Source organism: Pelophylax lessonae (genome assembly GCF_965119305.1).
Source record: "Pelophylax lessonae genome assembly, chromosome: 11".
In the NCBI taxonomy this organism is placed as follows: Eukaryota; Metazoa; Chordata; class Amphibia; order Anura; family Ranidae; genus Pelophylax; species Pelophylax lessonae.
In genome coordinates this window covers 115009734-115036239 of record NC_138778.1, presented here as the reverse complement: position 1 = coordinate 115036239, position 26506 = coordinate 115009734, and the positions used below count along the sequence as shown (strand labels likewise).

Sequence of the window (26506 nt, the reverse complement as noted above, 5' to 3'; positions counted from 1 at the left end):
TACGTAATTTTCCATGGGAGTTTTGCCATGGATCCCCCTCTGGCATGCCACAGTCCAGGTGTTTGTCCCCTTGAAACAACTTTTCCATTACTATTGTGGCCAGAAAGAGTCCCTGTGGGTTTTAAAATTCGCCTGCCTATTAAAGTCTATGGCGGTTCGCAATGTTCGCGAACATTCGCCGATGTTCGCGTTCGCCGGCGAATTTTATGTTCGCGACATCACTAGTTAATATACATGTTGCTTGGTCCATAGCTGCACCGGCTTTAGATATACATGTTCAGGGTTTGCTCCCCCAATTTTTTGCTGGTTTATTATGTATTCGGTCTGACCAGACTTCTGAGGTTGAGCACCCCATCCCCCACACACACCTGTACTCTATCAGTGTCCACTATCAAGTAGATATAGGAGGAGTCCCTTGTAGTACATTAGCACATCTTTCCCAGCAAGGAGTGTTGTCTCCAAGGGTAAGAGAGGCTGGATTCACCCCTTTTTTATGGATAGTGTAGGACCCACTGATAATGGGGTACTTTGACGCAGTGGTGGGCTTGAGCACGATATGGCCAAATGGTGGGACCAAATCCCCATTTTTATTTATGGATTGTCTCCATATTTGATAGTCATTTCTTTTGCATGTGTGCGCTATTCTTTTTTAATATACATGTTGCTTGGTCCATAGCTGCACCGGCTTTAGATATACATGTTCAGGGTTTGCTCCCCCAATTTTTTGCTTGTTTATTAAAAACAGAAGAATGCCATCTGTGAAAGCAGCTAATTTGTAGGTATGTTTAGATATAGAGATGCCTTTAATACCAGGATTTAACCAAAGTTGTCTAAGTAATGATTTGAGAGTAAGAACAAAGATTAGGGGGGAATTGAGGCATCTCTTTCGTGTTCTATTTGATATTGAGAAGGCATTCAATAGGTGGCCATTGACACATACGTTTGCTGCAGGTGAGGAATAAAGTGCAAGTATAAAATGTAGTATACATTCTCCGATTCCAAGGGCTATGAGCGTTTCAGACATGTAGTCCCAGGCCACTCTATCGAAGGTCTTCTCTGCATCAAGGGATAGAAAGAATCCGGGTTGATGATTGGAAGTCAGCCAAATTATGTTAAATTATATTAGGTGTTTTTAAAGTGTTATCTTTAGCTTCTCTTCCTGGTATACATCCCACTTGGTCAAGGTAAATACGCTTGGGTAATAATGGTAGCAGGCAATCCACAAGAATTTTAGCGTACAGTTTGAGATCTACATTAAGTAGGGAAATAGGTCTGTAGTTAGTGTCTAAGGCTGGATTCTTTCCTGGTTTAGGGATTACTGTTAGGGGGGCTTCTAGGAGATTTCATGAGGGAAGTATACGGGAGGAAAATTAGTTGATGGCCATCAGGAAATTAGGTAAAAGAGTGTCTTACATAGTTAGTCAGGTTGAAAAAAGACTCAAGTTCATCTGGCTCAACCAATAAAAAAAAAAAAAAAAAAACAGTAAAGAAAACTCCACCATATAATCCCATATACACAATCCTATACCCTCAGTTGATCCTATACCTGCAGTTGTTTGAGGGCTAGCTTAATTTCTTCTGCAGAGAGAGGATGTTCCAGGTTCTTTGCTTCTGACCTGGATAACGGTTTGGGACTATATTTATGCATAAAGTCTTCAAGTTTTGGAGTCTGGCCGAGGAGGTTGTGGGGCTTTCGTGGGGCAAGTGCCTTGTTGTTGGCCCAGATAGGCGGAGTGAGCTTGTGTTGTGGATGAGAAACATTGATGGCAGTGTCTCTGGTCTTGGGTTTCAATGGGTTCTTCCCAAGGTTTTGAGGATCTCCTGTGGTGGGTGGGAATTCTATGCACCAACTAGGAACGTCAACTAGTGGGATGTTGAGGTGATGCAAAATTTTGGAAGATCCTCCGGGAGCCTTGGAAAAGTTGTACTGCCTTTAAAGGTTGCTGAGAGGCAGAAGGGGAACCTCCACCTGTAATGGATTCTATTCATGTGCAGAGTTTCCAGAAGGGGCCTTAGGTCTTTATGGTGTTGAAGGGGTGATTGCTGACAGATCCTGGTATATTTGGACATTGTTACTGCCGTGGGAGAGCTGCATTCTGTTGCAGACATTTCTCAGAATCTCCTCTTTCAATCGAACGTCTACCAGACAGCATACTACATCACAGGTAGGTCTGATTCCCTGCCTCGTGGCCTGAGGGCTCTGTGGATATGTTCCAACTCTATAGCAGTAGAAGGGGGCCTGTGTAGAAGGTTATTGAAAAGACTAAGTTACCACTGTATGTATTTGTATTTGTTCTGGCTCAACTCATTCTGGCAGACCACGTATTCTTAGGTTATGTCTTCTCCCCCTGTTGTCCAGTTCTTCCATGTGGAGATTCAGGTCCCGAAGCTATAGTGTATGGGTATCTACAGCTTGGTGCATACGTCTCAGGGCTGTGCCATGGTGTGCAGTTGTATTTTCTACGTCCTGTACCCTGCCTGCTATGCATTTGTCTTACTATGTCTGCCACTGGACTGTTTTTATGTTCATTTTTATTGTATTCATAATTTATTTATTTGTGGAATAGTGCAACATATTTTATATTGTATTGTAGTGTATCCTAAAGTGGGGGTTAGCTGTTTTTCCTATTCACATGTAGTACTCTACAAGGTAGGTGCTAGGCAAAGTATAGTGGGCCTTGGCTGCCTAACAGCAGGGCCAGGATTTTCAGCTGGGCTTTCATGTCTCCCAGGTGTCTCCCCACTGTGCTCCATGAGAGGGTTCTCATTGGGCAGTGGAGGAAACCCTGCCAATGGCACACTCAGGCCTGTATTTACCCCAGAAAGGCAGATTCTGCCGCACAGGATTCTGGGAGTAGGTATAAGTTTGAGGGGAGCGCATGAAGCAGCGTCTTTGGCGGGAAGCAGAGTCCCAGGTAGGAGAGTACAGCTGTCTCTCCTCCTGTCAGCAGGATCGTGTGTCCCGGGCGGCTTGCCTGAGGGGGCAGAGTAAGCTGAGCTGCAGAGAGGATCCGGTTTCCCGAGGACCAGCGGAGTAGAGGGGGTCCAGTTTCAGGAAAGCATTCCCAGTTTGTGAGTATTGTAAACTGCCCCTGGGGGTATGCCTAGCAGAGGGGACCACTCCGGTGAAGGTCCAAGGGATCCAGGAGCCAGCTAGCGGTAAAGGGGGTGCCAGTGTTGACCCTGAAGTGTAGAGGGGTGCCTAGTGAGAGTACCCTGAAGTTCAGAGGGGGTGCCTAGTGAGAGGACCCTGAAATGTAAAGGGGGCACCAGCAGTTGGGCCCTAAAGAGTTAAAGTGTTTAGTGTGCAGTGTACAGTGTTGAGAGTTGCAGCAGCACAAGCAGTTACAAAGAGCAACCTCAGTCAGTGAAGGGCTGGAGGGATCTGTTTACAGGACTTTTGAGCTAACCAGAGTGTCAAGAGTCAAGTCTCAGTCTAGCCCATGACTTTTGAGCTAACCAGAGTGTTAAAGGTTAAGTTCAAGCACAAGTTCAGCAAGTCAGTATTTTTCAAGCGCCAGCAAGCGTTGGTCGGCATTCTGCTGGCGTCAAGACAGCGCTAACAGGCATTTTTCTGCAAAGTGTCCCAGTTGTACCTAGTTGAGCCAGAGGAGTATCCCACTCATTCCCTTCTCCCATCCCATTATCAAATAAACAAAACAAACCAAAGATGCCGGAATGGTCATTGTCTTCAATCTCACACTTGGGTATTCAGCTTAAATGGGTTGAAGGTGTCACCGGTAACAATGGCAGACCCACATTAGGCCCAATGCCTGGAAAACCTGCTACACACAAATGTTTTTTGGTATTTATGTCTTTAGTGCAGTGGCGTCTTGATTTAAACTGGTAGGTACCATGTGATCGCTGTGATTACAGCAATCACAATAAAAGTAGCAAACAATGGCAGTCATTCATGATGCTTACTACTTAGATCGCTGTGATTGGTCACAGTAATCATATGGTACTGGGCCAATCACAGCTGCCCTGCATTAAGTAATAGCTGCGGCTAATCACTGCAATCATATTAGTAAACAACGGCATTGGCAATGGATGCCAAAGATAGATTGCCAATGCCAAAGATAGATGCCAAAACAAAACAAAAACATGATCACTCCCTCAGAACACTACAGTGTCACTTTGGTAACACTGCATTCTTCAGTATTTAAAAAAAATTATTTTTTTTTTTGTTTACATATTGTCACCAGAGCAAGTGCAGTGTCACTATGGTAAGGGACACCAGTCAGTGTCCCTAATCACAGCCACACAATCACACTGTCCCTAATCACCACCAATATAGTGTCCCTGATCACAGCTATGCCAGTCATATTGTCCGTAATCACCGATACACCAGTCCCAGTGTCTCTGATCATCACCACACCAGTCCCATTGTCATTAGACTAGTGTTTGCCAGACACTGCCACACAAGAAGACAAAGGGTGACTTCTACCCGTGCCACATCCCAAAAGTAGAATCTACAAAAAAAAATGCAAGAACTAGTCTTACACCTGGTGGACTTTACTGCCACATTACATGAGACCTTGACTGTGTTTATAAAAGTATCAAAAAGTTTTATTGGTGCATATCTTTAAAAGGTGCTTAAACACTCAGCCCCCTCTCACACCTGTACGCACTCAGCCCCCCTCTCACACCTGTACGCACTCAGCCCCCTCTCACACCTGTACGCACTCAGCCCCCCCTCACACCTGTACGCACTTCAGCCCCCACTCACACCTGTACGCATTCAGCCCCCTCTCACACCTGTACGCACTCAGCCCCCACTCACACCTGTACGCACTCAGCCCCCACTCACACCTGTACACACTCAGCCCCCGCATGTGTGTGTGTGTGTATGTATACATATATATATATATATATATATATACTGTATATACACACGCAGACATGTACACATGTACACACACACCTGTACACAACTCCCACCCCCCCCCTTCACTTGTACAATAGCCCTTAGGTCTTTCTAGGTCTTTCTAGTCCCAGCTCCTCTTTCCACATGTGGCTGAGACACAGAGAGGAGCTGCAGTCCAGGATACAGTTCCTGTACTGTGTAGAGTGCACACACGAGTAGTGCACATGCAGGAAGTAGCCAGAGGTGGCAGCAAAGAGCCCTATGTGAGCTCAATGACACAGACAGAGAAGCCGTAGCTGCCGAGTCTCACTCAGAAACCCAGCGCAGCCACTGAGCCGCTCTGTACCAGCCCCGCCTTCTCTCATTCTCGCCAGGCAGCCAGGCCCGTTGAGACACTCGGGCCCCTAACAAGTGTATGGGCTGTACCCCCCTGATGGAAGCCCTGTGTGGAGGGATGGGGTAGTCAGATGCTAAAAGCTGTGTAATAGTGTACAATAAACACATAGTGTGTAACTTCCAAAGTGGATGGCACAAAGAAGTGGAAGATGGATGAACAGAGTAAAAAGTAGGTGATGTATTTGACCCTAAAGAGGAAAAGTTTATGTGTGCTCAATAATTCTCCCATCTTTACATCAAAAATCCAGATCTTCCGCTCTACTTCTCAGCTCTACAGTTGCAGTCTCTCTCTTTACACAGGCTATCACTCTTTAGTCTATCATGAATGCTGTTGCTTGACACATCAACCTTATGAACGATTCAGTGGCAGCCACCCCTCCGCCAATCCTCCCACTGGTTTCCTCAAGCTCAGTCTAAAAATTCAAATGAATAACCTAAAAAGCCACCCACATCTATGCCCCCTGCTACATCACCAACCTCATCTCAAAATATCACAAATATTTTCCACTTTGCTGCTCCCAGAACCTCCTGCTCTTTAGTTGTTCAGTATCTCCTCTTATGATCACTTCAATGACTTCTTCAGAACCTCTTCCATCCTCTGGAACCACTCAACCCAAATCAGTGCAGCTGTTTCCTACTCTTTCAGCCTTTAGGCAATCATTGAATTTGAAACTCATCTCTTCAGGGAAGACTATCTTGCCTCAACCTAAAATTGTACTCCTACTTTCTCCATCAGTTATTCCTCAAAGTTATTTCCATTTATATCACACTGTCTTAGATTGTAAGCTCTCAGGAATAGGACCCTTCTAATCCGCTCGTATTGAATAGTATTGTAACTGTACTGGCTCTCTTTACTTTGCTGAGCAAACTGTTGGTGCTATATGAATCCTGAATATTAATAATAATTCTCCATAACACTAAACTTATAGTCCATTTTCTCTTCTAGATATTCAAGACATGACAAAGACTTTAGGTGCTAGAAATAAGCCTCACCTCCATACAACAGTGTTTTCCTTGTCTGCCTTTTATATGGTTTATATAGATGACAACCAGAATTATGATGGTAATAGGCAGCACTGCCAAGATGATACCCACAACTGTACCAGAATGCACATGGGATCCACTTGGTTTAGGAAGCTCTTGCGGCTCTGAAAAAAAATGAGTACAAAACACATTGTCATTATTCTACTAGGAGTCGTCTGTCTTAATGAGTTCTTGTGAACTTACCATCTCCTGCATACGGAGTCAGTTTAGTCACACCTAGAAAAAAAAAAAAAAATTAGATGGTTCTACAAATATGTAAGTCATAGCTTCACAAAAAAATCCAAATGAAGTTTAAAATTGGGGGCTTATTTTTTAAAATATAAACAAAATGTGAGGCTGCTGACCATAGCAAGCAATCATTATCCAGCTGTCACTTTACCCCTTAGGTAGTTAAGGCTCCATAGACACTGGGCTTAAAAAAAACCCCTGTTCCCTTGGCAGAAAAAAAGGATCATATAGAGTGTTTTTGTACACAATTTAGGTGCGTTTAGGAGAGTTAAGCAATTTTTCTGCCAGAAAGCTCCAATCAGAAATGCAAACCAAAAGGGCTTTTTTTCCTGTCTCTAAAGGTTGAGCTCAAAATATGCCTGTAATCAACCTAATGTGCATGGACATATAGGATAACATTGAGCTACTTCTACAGGCAAAACACAAAGCTCCCGTAGAGGCATCAATTTTAGGCCAGTGGGCATAAAGCCTTAAAGTGGTTGAGAAGGCTCTCAAATGTGGTTCTCAAATGTTTAGCAAAGCACATATATCTGTACTGTTTACTTATCTCTCTCCAAAGCTTTATTTTGTTCCTCTGTTATCAGCATGAGTCACTCCTATGTAGGGGGATTTGTTTCTCCTCTGTATATCATCTGAGGCTGTTCACTTCACTGGATATATGTGAGAGTTTACAACCAATGTAAAGGCTAAGTTCACCTTTTTTTCTGAATTCTAGCTTCCCTTTGTACCAGTATACTATTAATGTACTTCTTTTGCAGAAAAGAAAAAGCTTTCTATTTATCCTACACAGCTCTTACATCAGTGTCAGTGCTTGTTGTATAAAAACACTTGACTGGAGATATCATACTGTAAGAGTCGGTTCACACTATGGCGACACGACTCCTTACTACTTCGGGGGCGACTTGTGCATTACCATGCACCACGACTTCGGAGCGACTTGCAGGGACTTCACATAATGGAAGTCTATGCAAGTCGCTCCGAAGTAGTACAGGACCCTTTTTCTAAGTCGGAGCGACTTGTGTTGCTCCTATTAGAACGGGTCCTGTAGCGGTCAATGGACTGCGAGGGAGCGCGACTTGTCAGGCTGACAAGTCGCGCTAGAGTGGACCGGCTCTAAACCTCACATCCGGAATGAGTCTCCTGTTTGTGCATACAGTATGTGGATAATTCTTTTACTAAAATGTTGGTAAAAACTGCAAAAAAGGGTTTCCTGCATATGCCTTTTGATGGAGAACTTCTCTTTGTTACCTCCCTAGACATCTTCATCAAAGATGTAATGGAAGAGAAGAAGACCCTTTTGTCCCAGCAAAAGAAATCGAAGTCTCAGGCTGGAAAACCTCCTCCCTCTGAAGCTAACAAAAGTTTTCGTTTCTCCCAGACCTTTACATCCAAGTCTGGAACTCAGTTCCATTGCAAAACGTTGATTTCCAAATATTTCAAGCCTTCAAGCAAGCAAGTTCCCCTCACTTTGAGGGGTCCTCCCCACTCCTTAAAGTGGGGGGACATCTGTTAGCTTTCGCAACCATCTGGACTGAAAGCTTCTTGGATGCGCGCGTAAAGGATGTTATGTCCACAGGCTACAAGCTAGAATTTCAATCTCCAACACATGCTGTTAAACCTACAAATGTCTGTGCAAAGACTAACAGACCTTCATGGTGCTCTGGCACAACTCTTTTGGGCAGTCGTTGCCTTTGTTCCAGGTTTAAGGTTTCAAGTTTTCTCCTCAAATCTCAGTTCCCAAAAGCAAATGGGGTAATTTGGCCAAATCTGGATCTATAAGCACATAATGTCTTCATTTGCTTGCATTCATTCTGCACAGAAAATTACTATGTCATTTTTTGTTCTGTCCATCCTGAAGACTTTCTGACCTCTGTGAACAGCAAGGATACCTACTTGCATGTCCGTGTTTTTATAGTGCATCAACCCTACCTGTGTTTTGCTGTGAGCAAGCAACACTACCAGTTTGTTGCCCCTCCCATTGGATTGTTCACTACACCTTGACTATATACTAAGGTGCTAGCCCCGTGCTAGCTTTCTCTGATTACATCAAAAACACAGTGTAAATATCAGCGCAAAAAAATGGCGCTAAAATGTGCAAAAAATTATTGTGTAGGAATCAATTCCACAAAATATATGCAAAGAATATATATACAAAAATATATTGTGTTATACCAAACCATATAATATATGTGACTTGCAGCACCCACCAACTGTGTCCACACTACACAATACAAGTAAAAAAATCAAATCAAACAGTGTTGCGCCAAGTCAAAGCAATAACACACTTTAAAAGTAATAGTGTATATCAAGTTGAGTAATAAAAGTCCAAGGATCAAGTGAAGAAAGTCTCCAATACTTCACACCACAGTGTCTGTGTTCACCAACCCTTCACCAGTAAATTTGGCCTCTCACCTCTTAGACCCCCGCATCACCAAGGGTCTAAGCCAGCTTGTTCCCTCAATCAGGGTATGTGCGATATGGTAACATCACATAGATATGTATGGAAGTTCACTCCGGTCCAAATCGTTCCAGTACATGCATAGGGAGATAATAGACAAGAATCTAGTGCTCTCCGTACAGTTCAACAAATAAGATGTTTATTAGAATGCACTTACATGCTGGAGCGGACAGCTGCCAGAACGCTTTAACTGTCTGTCAGCTGTTAAGGGTGCAGTGTAGTGCGTAATTCAGCACATCACAAAGCTCCCTTTTTTGTTTTGAACAATTTATTTAAAAGTATACAAAACCTACACTTCTTTCACTATACAGCAATGTGCTCCGCTGCTGTATAGTGCCATGTAATTATTTACAGTGTCCCTTGATAAAATGCAGCGTGCCAGTATTTTTTTGCAGCAGCTGCAGCGCAGGTCCGGACTGTATTGCAGTGTAAATGGGACACACAGGGAAATTTTTAATTTTTTTAGACATTTTACAATGCAGTGTCACCGCACATTGTGTGCATTAAGTCTTACACTGTGTCGCTGGAGAAAAGAGCTTGCCTCCTCACCCTGTGTAGGTGATTCAGTCAATTCAGAGGGCCTGGGTCGAGATCTGTGTGTACAACTATTCAAAAGAATTGGAGAGGTATGTCAAAATGTAGACAGTTTCTCCAAAATCGTCTGCATTACCATCTCAATATGTAAATAAAGATGTGAAATAACTCTTTAGTCACTTGGAGTATCTTGGTGCATAGTGGGAGTATCTTGGCGCACAGTAAAAGCAGCAGGTGGTAGTGGGGGGACCCAAGTTAACTTTAGCATTAGTGCCTACAAGCTTCAAGTTACTCCTCTGGCCACACGCAACCTGTCTCGGGCCCCTTGGGTGCTGACAGTGTATAGGGTTTTTTTGGACAGGGTATCCCCATTATCAACAGCCACATTGAAGGTCTGGGACATAGTAAATAGAAAGGTGAATATCCCCATATATTTTTGGGACCTGACTGTTTGACCCCTTAACCTTTGTCTGGACAGTGCTGATTGGCCCTGTGCTGATCACATGCCCCCCCCCCCCAAAAAAAAAACAAAAAACTCTCTAACAATACACATCAAACTGAGCATGTGCAGAGTGCCCCCAAGGCTCTGTTCTATAAGCAGATGGATTGGGGACAGCAAAAGAAGGGGAGGATCAGAGAAGACAGGCTCAAACAGCCTTTTTACACAATACGGAGGATTAACTACTTAAGTTCCACAGTGAGTATAACAAGCATGCTTTACTGCATATACAGACTGATTTTACTGTTGTGGGTTATTAACACTTTAAGATCAAATACCTAAAGTCCAAAATAATTGATCACTCAAAAGAGGACCCTATACAGAATACATATATTAAAAATGGAACAAACGACATCATACAATTAAAAAGGGGTTTAATAAGTTTACTAATAAAAATATCAAATACCAGGGGGTAACAAATATACAAATACTATGGGGTTGGTTCACATGGGTTTACCTGACAGCTAAGAACGTTGTATTCTGTGGCTGAAGGTACATTAGGCATTCACAGGATACAGAAGTAAGTGTCAGCTAGTATTGGCCCCAAAAATTAGCCCATATGGGTTTACCTGACAGCTAAGAACGTTGTATTCTGTGGCTGAAGGTACATTAGGCATTCACAGTATACAATAATAATATACAAAGAATTCCGCGCAAATGGATAAAATTAAAAAATTGTTGACTGCAGCCTACCCTAAAAATATAGTATGAAGCTATATTCAGGTAATGTAAGAGAGTAGGGTAAGTTGGCGCTGCCAAATAATGTAAATAAATCAATGGGAGAAATGTACTCCTTATAAACACCAAATAAATGCAGGCAATTCAACACAATCAATAGACAAATGGTGTTGTTGGTAAACACCAAGGCTCCGTTCACATGTAGGCGTTTTGGGGCATTTTTGGGGAGTTTTTCTGCTCTAGGATCAGCTCTCAAAACGCCCAACAAGACAAATCCTATTCATTTCAATGGCCCCTGTTCACATCTGAGCGTTATGACGCTGTAAGCAAAACGCCCAACGCTCAAAAAAGTACATGAGCTTCTTTTTGGGCAGATTACAGGCGTTTTCCATTGGTCTCTATTCAATCTAAAAACGCCTGCACAAAAAACGCCTGTAAAAACGCCTGTAAATCGCGGTAAAATCGCGGTAAAAAACGCGCTAAAACGCTACGCTCAGGTGTGAATGTAGTAAGGGCAATTACACTATACCAATAAATAAGTAAAATACAATGATAAAATTAGCTGTGATAGAAATGTATAAGTGGTATAGTGCAAGATTAAAGTGACTGGTGCTAATTAAAAGAGCATAGAGCTAAATTAGAGCAATACGTGACAGTGGTGGTGCTATGTGGTTAATTTAAAAATTTAAAATTTAAAAATATCCCAGGTGAAAAAATTAATAGATATGTATTAGTTAGTACCAAGTGAATAAAAACTATAAATAAAATTCAAATTAAATAGAGGTGTATAAGATAACTTTCAAATAGTGATAAAGGATCCAAAAAACAAATATCAATAAATAAGTGATGTATAGTGAATCAACAAATTAATATGTGTATATAACTAAATCAATGTAGGTGGTCCAGTAGAAAAGTCCATATAAAATATTTAGTATCAAAAAAAGTCCATAGGTGAAATAATTATAATAGACTGTAAAGATGCAAAATCCATCTTGAAGGAGAAAAGTGAATCCCAGAGGTGGCTTCAGAACGTGGGTGCTGGGTGAGGAAATCGGTGCTCCCCTCTCAATAATTCCCGCAGTCACCAGAGAGCGGCACCCCTACAGGGGTAACCAGCGTTGGAACCTTAGGGTGAATCACTCAGCCAAACCCGGTTACAATCTCCACTCCTCCTGGGATTATTCCTACTTTCTCTCTCCCATAGATGTGTTTACAAACGATAAGTCATCTCACAGGGAACTCTCCATATGATATACAGGTGTCCGATGGTATAAAGATAAGAAACTCTATATAGTGATGTACCGTTTAACAATGTACATATTAATTTGTTGATTCGCTATACATCACTTATTTATTGATATTTGTTTTTTGGATCCTTTATCACTATTTGAAAGTTATCTTATACACCTCTATTTAATTAGAATTTTATTTATAGTTTTTATTCACTTGGTACTAACTAATACATATCTATTAATTTTTTCACCTGGGATATTTTTAAATTTTACATTTTTAAATTAACCACATAGCACCACCACTGTCACGTATTGCTCTAATTTAGCTTTATGCTCTTTTAATTAGCACCAGTCACTTTAATCTTGCACTATACAACTTATACATTTCTATCACAGCTAATTTTATCATTGTATTTTACTTATTTTTTGGTATAGTGTAATTGCCCTTATTTGTTTGGTGTTTACCAAACAACACCATTTGTCTATTGATTGTGTTGAATTGCCTGCATTTATTTGGTGTTTATAAGGAGCACATTTCTCCCATTGATTTATTTACATTATTTGGCAGCGCCAACTTACCCTACTCTCTTACATTCACAGGATACAGAAGTAAGTGTCGGCCAGTATTGGCCCCAAAAATTAGCCCACATGGGTTTACCGCACAGCTAAGAATGTTGTATTCTGTGGCTGAAGGTACATTAGGCATTCACAGGTAACAGAAGTAAGTGTCAGCCATTCCAGGCCCCAAAAATTAGCCCACATGGGTTTACCTGACAGCTAAGAATGTAGTATTTGGTAGCTGGAGTTACATTAGGCATTCACAGGTAATAGAAGTAAGTGTCGGCCATTCCAGGTCCAAAAAATAAGCCCACATGGGTTTACCTGACAGCTAAGAACGTTGTATTCTGTGGCTGAAGTTACATTAGGCATTTACATGATACAGAAGTAAGTGTCGGCCAGTATAGGCCCCAAAAATTAGCCCACATGGGTTTAACTGACAGCTAAGCACGTAGAATTCTGTAGCTTAAGGTTCATTAGGCATTTACAGGATACAGAAGTAAGTGTCGGCCTGTATGGGCCCCACAAATTAACCCACATGTTTAACTGACAGCTAAGTATTCTGTGGCTGGAGGTACATTAGGCATTCACAGAAAAACGGAATTTTTGTAAAATCTTACCTGTAAAATTCCTTTCTCTGAGTCCTCCGACAGTCGCCGCCTCTTCATATTCGTCACATATGGGGTATTAGACTTTGCTCCGAAGGAGTAGCTAGGCAACAGAATATGTTAACAATAAAGCTTTAACATATCCCACCCTCAAGGGGTGGTCCCCTCAGTCAATACCCTCCTACTTCCTGCAACCATATCTCAGTTTTAGTGGAATAGCAGTAGAGTACACAATCAAACCCCAAAAGAGGGGTGGGGGCGGCGACTGTCGGAGGACTCAGAGAAAGGAATTTTACAGGTAAGATTTTACAAAAATTCAGTTTTCTCTTACGTCCTCCGACAGTCGCCGCCTCTTCATATTCGTCACATATGGGGACGTCCCAAAGCAGTGCAAACATGAGGGGTGGGAAACGCATTCGCGCCGAAAGGCAACGCAGTCTCCGCATCAAAGAAGGAACCTTACCAAAGGAAGGAACCAGCTGGGCAACAGCAAAAAACAAGTGCTCAACAGGAGCAACAACCCAGGAAAAGACAAAAAACCAGGGGATACAAAACTTATCCCAACAGCCAGGAGTCCCCAACAAGGGACCCTAGGGAACAGCCGCACTAAGAACCTTGCGGCCAAAGGAAGCATCCGCCGATGCCTGAACATCTACTTTGTAGAATTTTGTGAAAGTGTGCACGGTCGACCAAGTCGCCGCCTTACACACCTGGGCTACAGAAGCCCCATGACGACAGGCCCAAGACGTACTCAGAGATCTAGTCGAGTGCGCCTTCACAGGCACAGGGGGAACCTTCCCCTGCAAGGCATAGGCCTGTTCAATGGTCTGCCTGATACATTTGGTGATGGTAGAGGCCGAAGCCGCCATGCCCTTCCGAGGACCCTCTGGAAGAACAAACAAGGAGTCCGTCTTTCGAAAAGACTCAGTCGACTTAAGGTAAACCCTTATCGCCCGAACAACATCCAGAGAGTGCAATCTCACCTCCTTCGGATGTTTAGGCTTCGTGCACAACGAAGGCAAGACAATATCCTCATTAAGATGGAAGTCCGAAACTCGTTTCGGAAGAAAAGAAGGATTAGGTCGCAAGACCACCTTATCCAAATGAATAACCAGGTACGGAGACTTGCAGGACAAAGCCGCCAGCTCCGACACTCTGCGAGCCGAAGTGATCGCCACCAAAAAGGCGACCTTTTTGGACAACATAGACAACGAGATCTCCCTGATCTGTTCAAAAGGAGCACGTTGTAACACAGATAGAACGAGATTCAAGTCCCAAGGGGGCAGAGGATCCCGCCTCGGGGGAACCAGATGCCGCACACCCTGAATAAAGGTGCCAACCAATGGGTTGGAAGCCACGGGACGTTGAAACAGAACGGCCAGAGCAGACACCTGACCCTTTATCGTAGCCAGCGCCAAACGCTGATCAACACCCGTTTGAAGGAAAGACAGCACACGGGACACCGAGTACGTGCGGGGTGAAAACCCCCTGGACTCACACCAGGCAAAATAGGCCTTCCAAGTACGGTAATAAACCTTCCCCGAGGAAGATTTCCTCGCATTGATTAAGGTGTGGACGACCTCCGGAGAGAGACCCCTCTCCTTCAGGACCTCGGTCTCAACAGCCAGGCCGTCAAAGCCAGCGACTGTAAAGCAGGATGGTATAGCGGTCCTTGAGACAGTAGATCGTCTCGAAGAGGCAGACGCCACGGGGCGTCGACCGCCAGATTCACGAGGTCTGCGTACCAGGACCGGCGAGGCCAGTCCGGTGCCACAAGAATCACCGTGCTGCGTTCCGAGTGTAACCTGCGAAGGAACCTGGACAGCAACTGAATCGGTGGAAACGCGTACATCAGCCTGTACTGATGCCACGGGGCCACTAACGCGTCCGACGCGTCTGCCCGAGGGTCGCGCGTCCTTGCCACGAACCTCTTCACCTTGTTGTTGAGGCGAGACGCGAACAGGTCCACATCTGGAAGACCCCACTTCGCGCACAACGTCTGGAAGACAGCCGGATGGAGAGACCATTCCCCCTGATCCAGGGTCTGGCGACTCAGATAGTCCGCCTGCCAGTTCTCCACTCCCGGAATGTGAACCGCCGTTATCGCCGGGACATGAGTCTCGGCCCAAGACAGAATGTCGGCCACTTCTCGAGCCGCTCGGGCACTCTTGGTGCCCCCTTGGTGGTTGATGTAGGCCACCGCCGTGGCATTGTCCGTCTGCACCCGAACCGGGCAACCCTGCAGCCGGTCCGTCCAGCGATGAAGACAGAGACTTATCGCACGCAATTCCAGAATGTTGATCGGAAGGGAAGACTCCCCCTCCGACCAAGTCCCCTGAGCGGACAGAACGCCCAGAACTCCACCCCAGCCCGACAGGCTGGCATCCGTGGTGATTACCGTCCACGAGATCGGACGAAACGACTTGCCCCCGGACACCAACGGGGACTGGAGCCACCACAGAAGGTTTTCCCTGGTGCGAAGACTCAACGAGATCTGAAGATCCAGAGATTGAGGTCGCCCGTCCCACCTGGACAGGATCTCCGCTTGGAGACCCCGCGTGTGAAACTGTGCGAAAGGAATCGCCTCGAAGGCCGAGACCATCAATCCCAGACATCTCATACACGTCCGCAGAGACGAGTTCGTAACGTCCCTGAGGGACCTGACTTCCTCCCGGAGAGTCCTGAGTTTGTCTTCCGGCAGGAAGACCCTCGCCTGCACCGAGTCCAGTATCATTCCCAGATAGGGGAGACGAACTGACGGACTCAGTGTCGACTTTGGAAAATTTATCGTCCAACCAAACTCCTGTAGAGTTTGCATCGTGACAGACAGGTCCTCCTCCAGACCCTGGCTGGTCGCAGACCGAACCAGAATGTCGTCCAGATACCCCAGGACAGAAACGCCCTGGGCCCTCAATAATGCCAGAACCGGTGCAAGCACCTTGGTGAAGACCCGCGGAGCCGAGGCGAGACCAAAGGGCAACGCCACGAACTGGTAGTGATCCTCCGCAATGGCAAATCGAAGGTACCTCTGATGACCCTCGAATATGGGGATGTGAAGGTACGCATCCTTCAAATCGATGGAGGCCATGAATTCCCCCGGAGCCAGGGCAGCCACCACCGACCGCAGGGATTCCATGCGGAACTTGCGAACCCGCACAGAGCGGTTCAGAGCCTTCAAGTCCAGAATCGGACGAACTTTGCCCTCCTTTCTGGGCACGGTGAACAGATTGGAATAAAACCCCCGAAACCTGTCCCGATGAGGCACCGGAACCACCACTCCCTGAGCCCTCAGGTCCCGCACCGCCAGGTGCAGGTCCCGCAAGCGCTCTGGAGACAGTTGAAGATTTGAGGGAAAAAATCTGCTCTCCGGCCGAGAGAGAAACTCGATCTTGTAACCAGATCGAACGATTTCCAGAACCCATCTGTCCCGCACACGGGCCAACCAGGGCTGAAGAAAACCGAGCAAGCGTCCCCCCACCTCAAAACTGGGTGAGGGCGCCCCTTCAGGCCGAACTGTTATGGGCTGCAGGTCCGGATTGGCCGGACTTCTGTTTACCAGACCAGGGCTTCTTCTGAGAGCCTTGACCTTTGAACGGTTTGCCCTTGTAGTGCGGCCGAAAGGCACGAAAGGACCCCTGAGGGGGCCGAAAATTAGCATGCTTCTTCCCAGAAGCCCCCTTAGCCTTGGGGAAATGGGGCAAGAGAGTGCTCTTACCCCCGGTGATCCCCTTAATCAACACATCCAAGGACTCCCCAAAAAGGCGAGACCCATCATAAGGCAGATTGGCTAAGGTCTTACGTGAAGATTGGTCCACCGACCAACATTTCAACCAGACCAGGCGGCGAGACAACACCGCCACGCTGTGCACACGTGCAGCCAACGGAATCAGGTCCAGGTCCGCATCACACAGATACATGACACCCTGGTGGATCTGATCCACCATATCCAGGGTCGCCGGCGAGGCCGAGTCGGCCACTAGGACGCGCCTAAGCATCTGCGTCCAACTTGCGATCGCCTGGGCCGCCATGAGAGAAGCAAACAGAGCCTTAAGCATAGAACCCCGTAACAGAATAAGTATGACGGGCAAGAGACTCCAATCTCCTATCCGTGGCATCACGGAAAACAGGGGAACCCTCTGCAGGAATCGCAGTGGCTTTGTTCAAAACCGCAATTGCATGATCCACTGGTGGAGGCACACACCACCTTTCATCAGTGGCAGGCGAAAAAGGATAACGCAGCTTGAATTTACTCGGTACCGCAAAAGGCTTGCGCAGATCGCGCCATTGATCCTTAACAGCGCGCTGAAAATCAGCATTGCAGGGAAAAACCTGCGGCGTCCTGCGTTTCCTCTGCGTCCCATAAGCCGCCAAGGCAGCGGGGGGACACACTTCGTCCTGCAAACGCAGCGTTTGCTTAATGGAAGCAATCAACTCATCCATGATTGCAAGCTCTTCAGGCGAGCCAGGGGGAGAATTATCAACCCCCTCAACTTCAGCCTCCACCTCAGACCCCACTAGATCAAGAGAGGAGCGGGACCCCGATAAGGAGGCCCCTGCCAGAACAGCCCCATCACCTTCACCCTCAGAATCAGAGGAAAGAGCAACTCTGGGCCTTTTAGTAGATTGAGCAGCCACCAGCATTTGCACCTGAGCAGCAAGGCCAGCCACAATAGTGGCTAAATCCCCCCCTGGGGGGGAAACAGCGGTCCCCTGGCTTTCCACCAATACTGTAGGAAATTTGCCCTCCTGAGAATCCAGTGCCCCTGTAATGCCAGACAACCAAGGGTTAACTGCCCCTTTTAAGCAAGCGCGGCAAGCGCAGCCCACCGCACCACACTCAAGCACAATGAGACCCCCACAGGGAATATGCAAACTGAACACAGGCAATGGATAGCAAGAACAGAAGGATAAAACCTGAGGAGACCCTCGCCGCTGCTGCTGCCTCGATCGGTGTTCCAGGAAAGAGGAAGTGATGCTGCCAGGGCGCTTCTATGTAAGCCTATGGAGGCTACAAGAAAATGGCCGCCATGCATGTAAACCATGCGGCCGGAGCGGGTGTAGGCAAAATGGCGTCGTTTGGCGCCGAAACCGCCGCTCCACAGTGCATTAAAACACACATTACATTCCAATATCAGAATACATGTCAGATCGCCGCAGCGATCGCCGTATAGTGCCCAAACATGCCAAAAAAACATGCCCCACAGCACACAGCTTCTCACACTGACCAGTCTGACACACACAGTGTCATACAGCTCCCCCCCCCCCCCCTTGCAGCCCACAGCATGCAGCCGAGAGATAGGGAGACAAGCAGTGTGAATAGAGGCAGGTTACACAGTCCCAGACTGACACCCCCCCAGACAGACAGGTCCCCACATAGATACACTTACCTCACATGGCGTGGGGGACCCGCACAGGCGAACAAGCCGCTGCACATGAGGCAGGGAGAGTCGCAATTCAAGACGCACAAAATGGGGGTTAAGAAACCGCACAGCGTCCAGTGAGGTAGCCACCTCACCAATCATCCCTGCACCGAACAGGGATGGGTCGTTCACTGTGCCAGGAGTGTTACCTGGCTGAACGCTCGATGGCAGACTGGGAAGCCACTGACCCACGACCTGCGACCAGGGGGATCACCCCGAGACCCAGTCCGCATGATCCTCTTCGTCCGAAGAACTAACTAACGCTGACAAAATAACAGCTAAATAAAGGTAGAGAGAAAAACTCAAACAAAATATTAAAAAGAAGAAAGAGTCTGGGACAGAAAGTCCCAGCACAGAGAGAGCCAGCCACTCCTGACAAGCTAGACATTAAAACTGAGATATGGTTGCAGGAAGTAGGAGGGTATTGACTGAGGGGACCACCCCTTGAGGGTGGGATATGTTAAAGCTTTATTGTTAACATATTCTGTTGCCTAGCTACTCCTTCGGAGCAAAGTCTAATACCCCATATGTGACGAATATGAAGAGGCGGCGACTGTCGGAGGACGTAAGAGAAAAATAATTGTCGGCCCTGAAAGGCCCCATAAATTTGCCATTCAATGGACATGAAATGCCTTTTATGCCGCTGTATGTAGCGAAGCCAAGGACCAGGAATTGCTGTGGGTGGATGGCGGTCTGGCGGATATTTGTGGCCTGGCATGAGGAATTTCAATGAAACATGGTCTACTGATCACATGTGTTGAATTCCTCAGAGATCCATGCCTCATTCATTGTTATAAATGTGAGGTAGTCTACACTGTCATGAGCTGGGAATTCATCCAACATTGCGACTTCCTCATCTTCCTGCTCCTGCTCCTCGACGGCTTGATCAATGACACGACGCAATGCACACTCCAGAAAGAAGGCGTAAGGTACGATGCCACTGATGGTGCCTCGGCCGTGACTGACCAGTTTGGTGATCCTATCGAATGGCCACAGAAGTTTACATGCATCCCGCATGAGCAGCCACTGGCGAGTTGAAAAAAACCCAAGCTCCACAGAACCTGTCCTGCAGCAGTGTTCGTACAGGTAGTCATTAACTGCACGTTTCTGCTGGAGCAGTCTATCAAGCATATGCAACGTTGAGTTTCATTGCGTCAGGCAGTCACAAATGAGATGCCTGACGGGCAGGTTGTGTCGCCGCTGAATGTCAGCAAGGCGAGCCATGGCTGTGTAAGATCTTCTGAAATGGGCCTGAGATTTTCCTGGCCTGCCACAAGACTTCCTGGACCCCAGGGTATTTAGCAACGAATCGCTGCACCACCAAGTTCAGGACGTGTGCCATGCATGGCACATGTGTTATTTTGCCTTGTTTCAGCGCGCTCAGCAGATTGGCACCATTGTCGTACACCACTTTACCAACTGTCAAATTCAGCGGTGTCAGCCACTGATCTGCCTGTGAACACAAAGCTGAAAGGAGTGCAGGACCAGTGTGGCTCTTGGCTTCAAGGCACAACAGACGCAGCACAGCATGGCAACGTCTCACCTGGCATGTGGAATAGGTCCTGGGGATCTTGGGCGGCGCAATGGAAGAGATGGTAGCACTAGAAAAGGAGGAGTCAGCCGAGGAGGAGAGGGAGGATGGAGGAGGAGAAGAAGAGGCAGGCCTGCATGCAATCTGTGGCGGTACAACCAAATCTACACGGGTGCCACGGGTTACATGCTTGACGGCCTTTAGAAGATTCACCCAGTGGGCAGTAAAAGTTATATACCTTCCCTGCCCGTGTTTGCTAGACCATGTGTCTGTGGTCAGATGTATCTTGGCACCAACACTGTGCGCCAGAGATATATTCACTTGCCGCTGAACATGGGCATACATCTCTGGAATGCCCTTCTGCGAGAAATATTTACTGCCTGGGACCTTCCATTGTGGTGTTCCAATGGCTACAAATTTACGAAAGGCCTCCGAGTCCACCAGTTGATACGGCAGTAGTTTGTGGGCTATCAGTTCCGACAAGCCAGCAGTCAAACGTTGGGCAAGGGGGTTATACCTGGCGTCATCATTTATTTACGCTCCAACATTTGGGCCACAGGAGCATGCCTTTTTCCAGAACAACGTGATGACGGCATCATGGAAGGTGGAGTGGAGGACAAATGTAAGGAGAGACGAGAAGGAGAAGAGGCTGGACGGTGAGAGCCTGGAGTGTGGCTTTATGGGTTCTGATGGTGTTGCTCCCACTGGGCTCGGTGATGGGAGTTCAGGTGCCTTCTTAAGGCTGTCGTCACTAGGTGAGTGTTGGGCTTACCGCGACTTATGCGTTGACTGCAAAGGCTGCAGATGGCAACACTGTTGTCAGCAACGGACACATTAAAAAAGCCCACACTGTGGAGCCATGTGCCGGCATCCTGGGAGTGCCAGATGTGACTGTACATGGTTGATGGCTCGCTCCTGATACATTTGCAGTATGCTTTGTACCTCTTGTGCAATGCAAGTTCTGCCTGCCTCTCCTCCCTATCTGCCGGTCCGTCTCTCCCTCTGAACTCCCCTCCTCTTCCTCTCTTGTGGCCACCCACGTGACGTCCATAGACACGTCATCATCCACGTCACCTTCCCCACCACTAACAATCGAGATCTGGGAGTAGGCAGCAACAGCGGGGACCAACCTCCTTGGACTGATCTGGGTACTGTCGTCAGACTGCTGAGTGGCGGCTGTTGCTACCTCCTCTTCCTGATCCGATGCCAACAATGGCTGGGCATTGCAAATGTCTTGTGATGGACGGGAAATAATTCCAGAGACTCAAGTGGAGGGTATGTGGTGGTGGTGGTGTTTGTGGTGGTGTCTTTGGGGGTGCACACAGCAGAGAGTGAAGAGGGTGCAGATAGAGAGGATAAGGAGGGTGCAGAAGAGGAAGGCAGAGTGAGCCACTCAACCAAGTCTGGTGCTTCCTTTTAGCATAAGCGAACGCGCCTTCTGAAACTTCACACTTTAGCTCCGGCCTACAGCTCCTACCCTACCCCTACCACCCCTGCGTAAGGGTCTGCCTCTTCCTCTGCCTGTCATGTTTTTAAATTACCCTGTGACAAAAGAGAATCGCAGTATATCTGGAAAAAGGTATATAACAACCCGCTTCAATCTGTGGTATTGGGGGGCCACAGGTTTATCACACCAGTTCTACAAATAATTGGCCAGTAACTGTTGTCACTGTGTGTAGCACAGTTAACGCAGCAAAAGAGGCCACATTTTTGCAGGACTAAAACACAATCTTAGAAAAGTATACAGTTAAATAACACCCCACTTAAAACTGTGGCCCCTCAATATCACGTATTGATCACACCAGTTCTACAAATAATTGGCCAGTAACTGTTGTCACTGTGTGTAGCACAGTTAACACAGCAAAAGAGGCCACATTTTTGCAGGACTAAAACACAATCTTAGAAAAGTATACAGTTAAATAAGACCCCACTTCAATATGTGATATTGGGGGGGCCACAGTTTTATCACACCAGTTCTACAAATATTTGGCAAGTAACTGTTGTCACTGTGTGTAGCACAGTTAACACAGCAAAAGAGGCCACATTTTTGCAGGACTAAAACACAATATTAGAAAAGTATAATGTTAAATAACACCCCACTTCAATATGTGGTATTGGGGGGCCACTGGTTTATCACAGCAGTTGTTCAAAAAATTGGCCAGTGAGTTTGGCACTGTGTGTATCAGAATTAACACAGCAAAAGAGGCAATATTGTTGCAGGACACAAATACACTTATGAAAGTATACTCAGATAACACCCTACTTCAATATGTGGTATTGGGGGGCCACTGGTTTATCACACCAGTTGTTTAAAAAATTGGCCAGTGAGTTTGGCACGGTGTGTATCAGAATTAACACAGCAAAAGAGGCAATATTGTTGCAGGACACAAATACACTTATGAAAGTATACTCAGATAACACCCCACTTCAATATATGGTATTGGGGGGCCACTGGTCTATCACATCAGTTGATCAAAAAATTGGCCAGGGAGTTTGGCACTGTGTGTATCAGACTGAACGCAGCAAAGAGGCAATATTGATGCAGGACACAAATACACTTATGAAAGTATACTCAGATAACACCCCACTTCAATATGTGGTATTGGGGGGCCCCTGGTTTATCACACCGGTTGTTCAAAAAATTGGCCAGGGAGATTGGCACTGTGTGTATCAGAGTTAACACAGCAAAAGAGGCAATATTGTTGCAGGACATAAATACACTTGTAAAAGTATACTCAGATAACAACCCACTTCAATATGTGGTATTGGGGGGCCACTGGTTTATCACACCGGTTGTTCAAAAAATTGGCCAGGGAGATTGGCACTGTGTGTATCAGAGTTAACACAGCAAAAGAGGCAATATTGTTGCAGGACATAAATACACTTGTAAAAGTATACTCAGATAACAACCCACTTCAATATGTGGTATTGGGGGGCCACTGGTTTATCACACCGGTTGTTCAAAAAATTGGCCAGGGAGATTGGCACTGTGTGTATCAGAGTTAACACAGCAAAAGAGGCAATATTGTTGCAGGACACAAATACACTTGTAAAAGTATACTCAGATAACACCCCACTTCAATATGTGGTATTGGGGGGCCACTGGTCTATCACACCAGCTGTTCAAAAAAATTGACCAGGGAGTTTGGCACTGTGTGTATCAGAGTTAAGGCAGCAAGTGACTCTATCCTGACGAAAGAATTGGCCACCAAACCAAAAATAATTTGGTTTGGTGGCAAACCTTAACAATTCCATGATAAACTGAATCTGGGAGCTAGGGATGTTGGAGTTCTGAATCAAAGAGTTTTCTACGGCTTGTAGGCCTTAATTGTGGGGAATGATGTAATACAAAGACGCCACATCCACAGTGACCATCCATAATCCATCAACCGGGGCTAGTGACGCCAATGTATTGATTACATGCCTCGTATCCTTGATATAAGAGGGAGTCAGTTGCACCAATGGTTGAAGATATGAGTCGATATACTTCCCCACCCGGGACGTCACAGAGTCAATCCCACTCACAATGGGACTCCCCGGGGGGGGGGGGGGGGAGTAAGACTCTTGTGCACTTTAGGCAAATAATAAATGATTGGCGTCCTAGGGCATCTGGGTACCAAAAAGGCCCTTTCTTTTTTATTAAGAATATTCAAAGAAAAGCCTTTGGACACAATCAAATCCAGTTCCTTTTTATATTGGGAAACCGGATCTCGGGGGAGGGGGGGTATAGGTTTGCGTATCACTTAGAATGCGTTGCATCTCTGCAAGATAGTCGCATCTATCCAATACCACTATACCCCCCCCCCCTTATCTGCTGGTTGAATTACTAGATCCTTGTTTTGACACAAGGAATACATACCTTCGGCCAAATCCTGGCTTAACCTATTCTTACGTACTCGAACGTCATTCAGGTCCCTAACCACAACATCCCTGAATACTCTGAGGGAAGGTGCTAGGGCACCTGGAGGGTTGAAAAGGGATGCGTTTGATAGGTTGGAATGTTGAAATTTGCATTTACTGTGTGTATAAGACTGAACGCAGCAAAAGAGGCAATATTGTTGCAGGACACAAATACACTTAGGAAAGTATACTCAGATAACACCCCGCTTCAATCTGTGGTATTGGGGGGCCACAGGTTTATTACACCAGTTCTACAAATAATTGGCCAGTAACTGTTGTCACTGTGTGTAGCAGAGTTAACACAGCAACAGAGGCCAAATTTTTGCAGGACTAAAATACACTCTTAGAAAAGTATACTGTTAAATAACACCCCACTTCAATATGTGGTATTGGGGGGCCACTGGTCTATCACACCAGTTGTTCAAAAAATTGGCTAGTGAGTTTGGCACTATCAGACTGAACACAGCAAAAGAGGCAATATTGTTGCAGGACACAAATACACTTGTAAAGGTATACTCAGATAACACCCCACTCCAATATGTGGTATTGGGGGGGGGGGGCACTGGTCTATCACACCAGTTATAATACATTAAAAGTGCTTTTGTCACTGTTTGTAGTATTGCTGCAGCAACGCTCAGTCACCACACCTGTCACAATGCTGCACAGTGCACAACAATAATCCACTAAAATATGCTTTCTACAAAGTATATTATACCGTGGATTACCCCCCCCCCCCCCATATAGTGCATTGCACACCAATACCAAAAACATTGCAACCCTTTAAATTACTTTTGTGGACATTAACGGAGCAATTTGTGTTACTGCCGATCTCTATCTGTCCCTAAAGCACAGACTGGATACCTGTCCCTAAACTCAAAAGAGACTGTAGTAGACCTATACCGAAATACCAGCCCTGAAAAGGACTTTTGGGGATCTTAACAGAGCTATTTGTCCCTGGCAATCTCTCCCTGATGCATACAGCAGACCTCCCCCTACGCTGACAAAAAGCAGAATGGGAAATGGCCGCCTGCTCTGGTCTATTTATAAGGTAGGGGGCATGTCCATGTGCTGAAATGTTTCAATTGGCTTTCCCGTTCCACCTGATGGCTATGTCATGGGTCAAAGTTCTCCCCAATGTAAACTAATATGGCCGCCAGGAACAACGCCATGTGTTCGCAAATTTGGCAGGTAGCGAACAAGCAAAATTTGCCGCGAACCGACCGCCGGGCGATCCGCAAGGCCATCTCTAGTCCTATCCCTTGGAGTGGAGGCGGGGTTAACCCTCACATAGGCTGCCATGGAGACTGTCAGGAAAACAATGCTTTTCACTTTCTGCTATGTAACATTCCCCAAAAAAATAAAAAAAATTAAAAATCACATCTTTTTCATCCTTTTAGGCCAATTTGTATTCTGCTACATATTTTCAGTAAAAAAGAAATTCCAATAAGCATATTTTGATTGGCTTGCACAGAAGTTATCGCGTCTACAAACTAAGGGAAAGATTTATGATATTTTTATTTTTATTTTTTTTTACTAGTAATAGCGGTGATCTGGGATTTTTAGAAACACTGTGACATTGCGGCAGACAAATCGGACCCCTAACTGACATTTTTGACACTTTTGGGGGGACCAGTGACATTACTACAGTAATCAGTGCTAAAAATATGCACTGTTACTGTAATAATGACACTGGCAGGGAAAGGGTTAACCCAGGGGCGATCAAAGGGTTAAGTGTAAGCCTAGGGGGTGTTTTCAAACTGTATGGGGGAAATGAACACAGAGACCTATGATCCTAAATAGGAGGATCACAGGTGATCATTTCAGAGAGAACAACAGCCTGCTGTGTTTACAACAGTAGACCATCGTTCTCTCTCAGCGGGCATCCCCACTGCCTAGGAGCCTCCAAGAGCGCTCCCGCGAACCACCATGCAGGTACGGCGGTTTGCGTAGCTGAGCCAGCCTGTCGCAGTATATCTGCGGCGGGCGGTCGGCAAGTGGTTATACAAGCTGTACACTCACTACTTTACATTGTAGCAAAGTGCCATTTCTTTAGTGTTGTCACATGAAAAGATGTAATAAAATATTTACAAAAGTGGGAGGGGTATATTTACAAAAGTGGGAGGGTGTACTTACTTTTGTGAGATACTGTGTACATAAATATATACTGTGTGTATATATATATATATATATATATATATATATATATATATATATATATATATATACATACACAGTATATCCTTAATATTTTTACTGATAAACTTAGAAATATAATGATAATTCATGCTTGAAAATTGCTGATGTCATTATGCAAATTAGCAAATGCAATTCGTTTTTTGCATGCTATAAACACAAGTCAAGATGCATAGTAATTACCTTCTCTAGTGAGGGTCATGGGCACTGTTGGAGTTGACAAAGCGTCTTCTGTTCTTGGAGATTTGGAGGTATCAGCCACAGTGTAGGAATTGGTGTACTCATCACAGGATAAAATTTGGGACTTTAAATCCGTTGAGTAAAAAAGTTGTAATATAATATGTTGTTAATTATAATGCA

At 45.7% G+C, this 26506-nt stretch overlaps 1 protein-coding gene across 1 annotated transcript in view; it reads right to left on the bottom strand.

The window, feature by feature from the left end:
- The window catches only part of LOC309566336 (plexin domain-containing protein 1-like), a 463427-nt gene that overhangs the window by 10041 nt on the left and 426880 nt on the right, over positions 1–26506 (bottom strand). Inside the window, exons 11-13 of the mRNA XM_082271449.1 lie at positions 26330–26450; positions 6491–6523; positions 6257–6411 (exon numbers count right to left, since the gene is read on the bottom strand). Of these exons, the coding sequence (XP_082127575.1) occupies positions 6257–6411; positions 6491–6523; positions 26330–26450 (309 nt within the window). The remainder of the gene's footprint in view (positions 1–6256; positions 6412–6490; positions 6524–26329; positions 26451–26506) is intronic.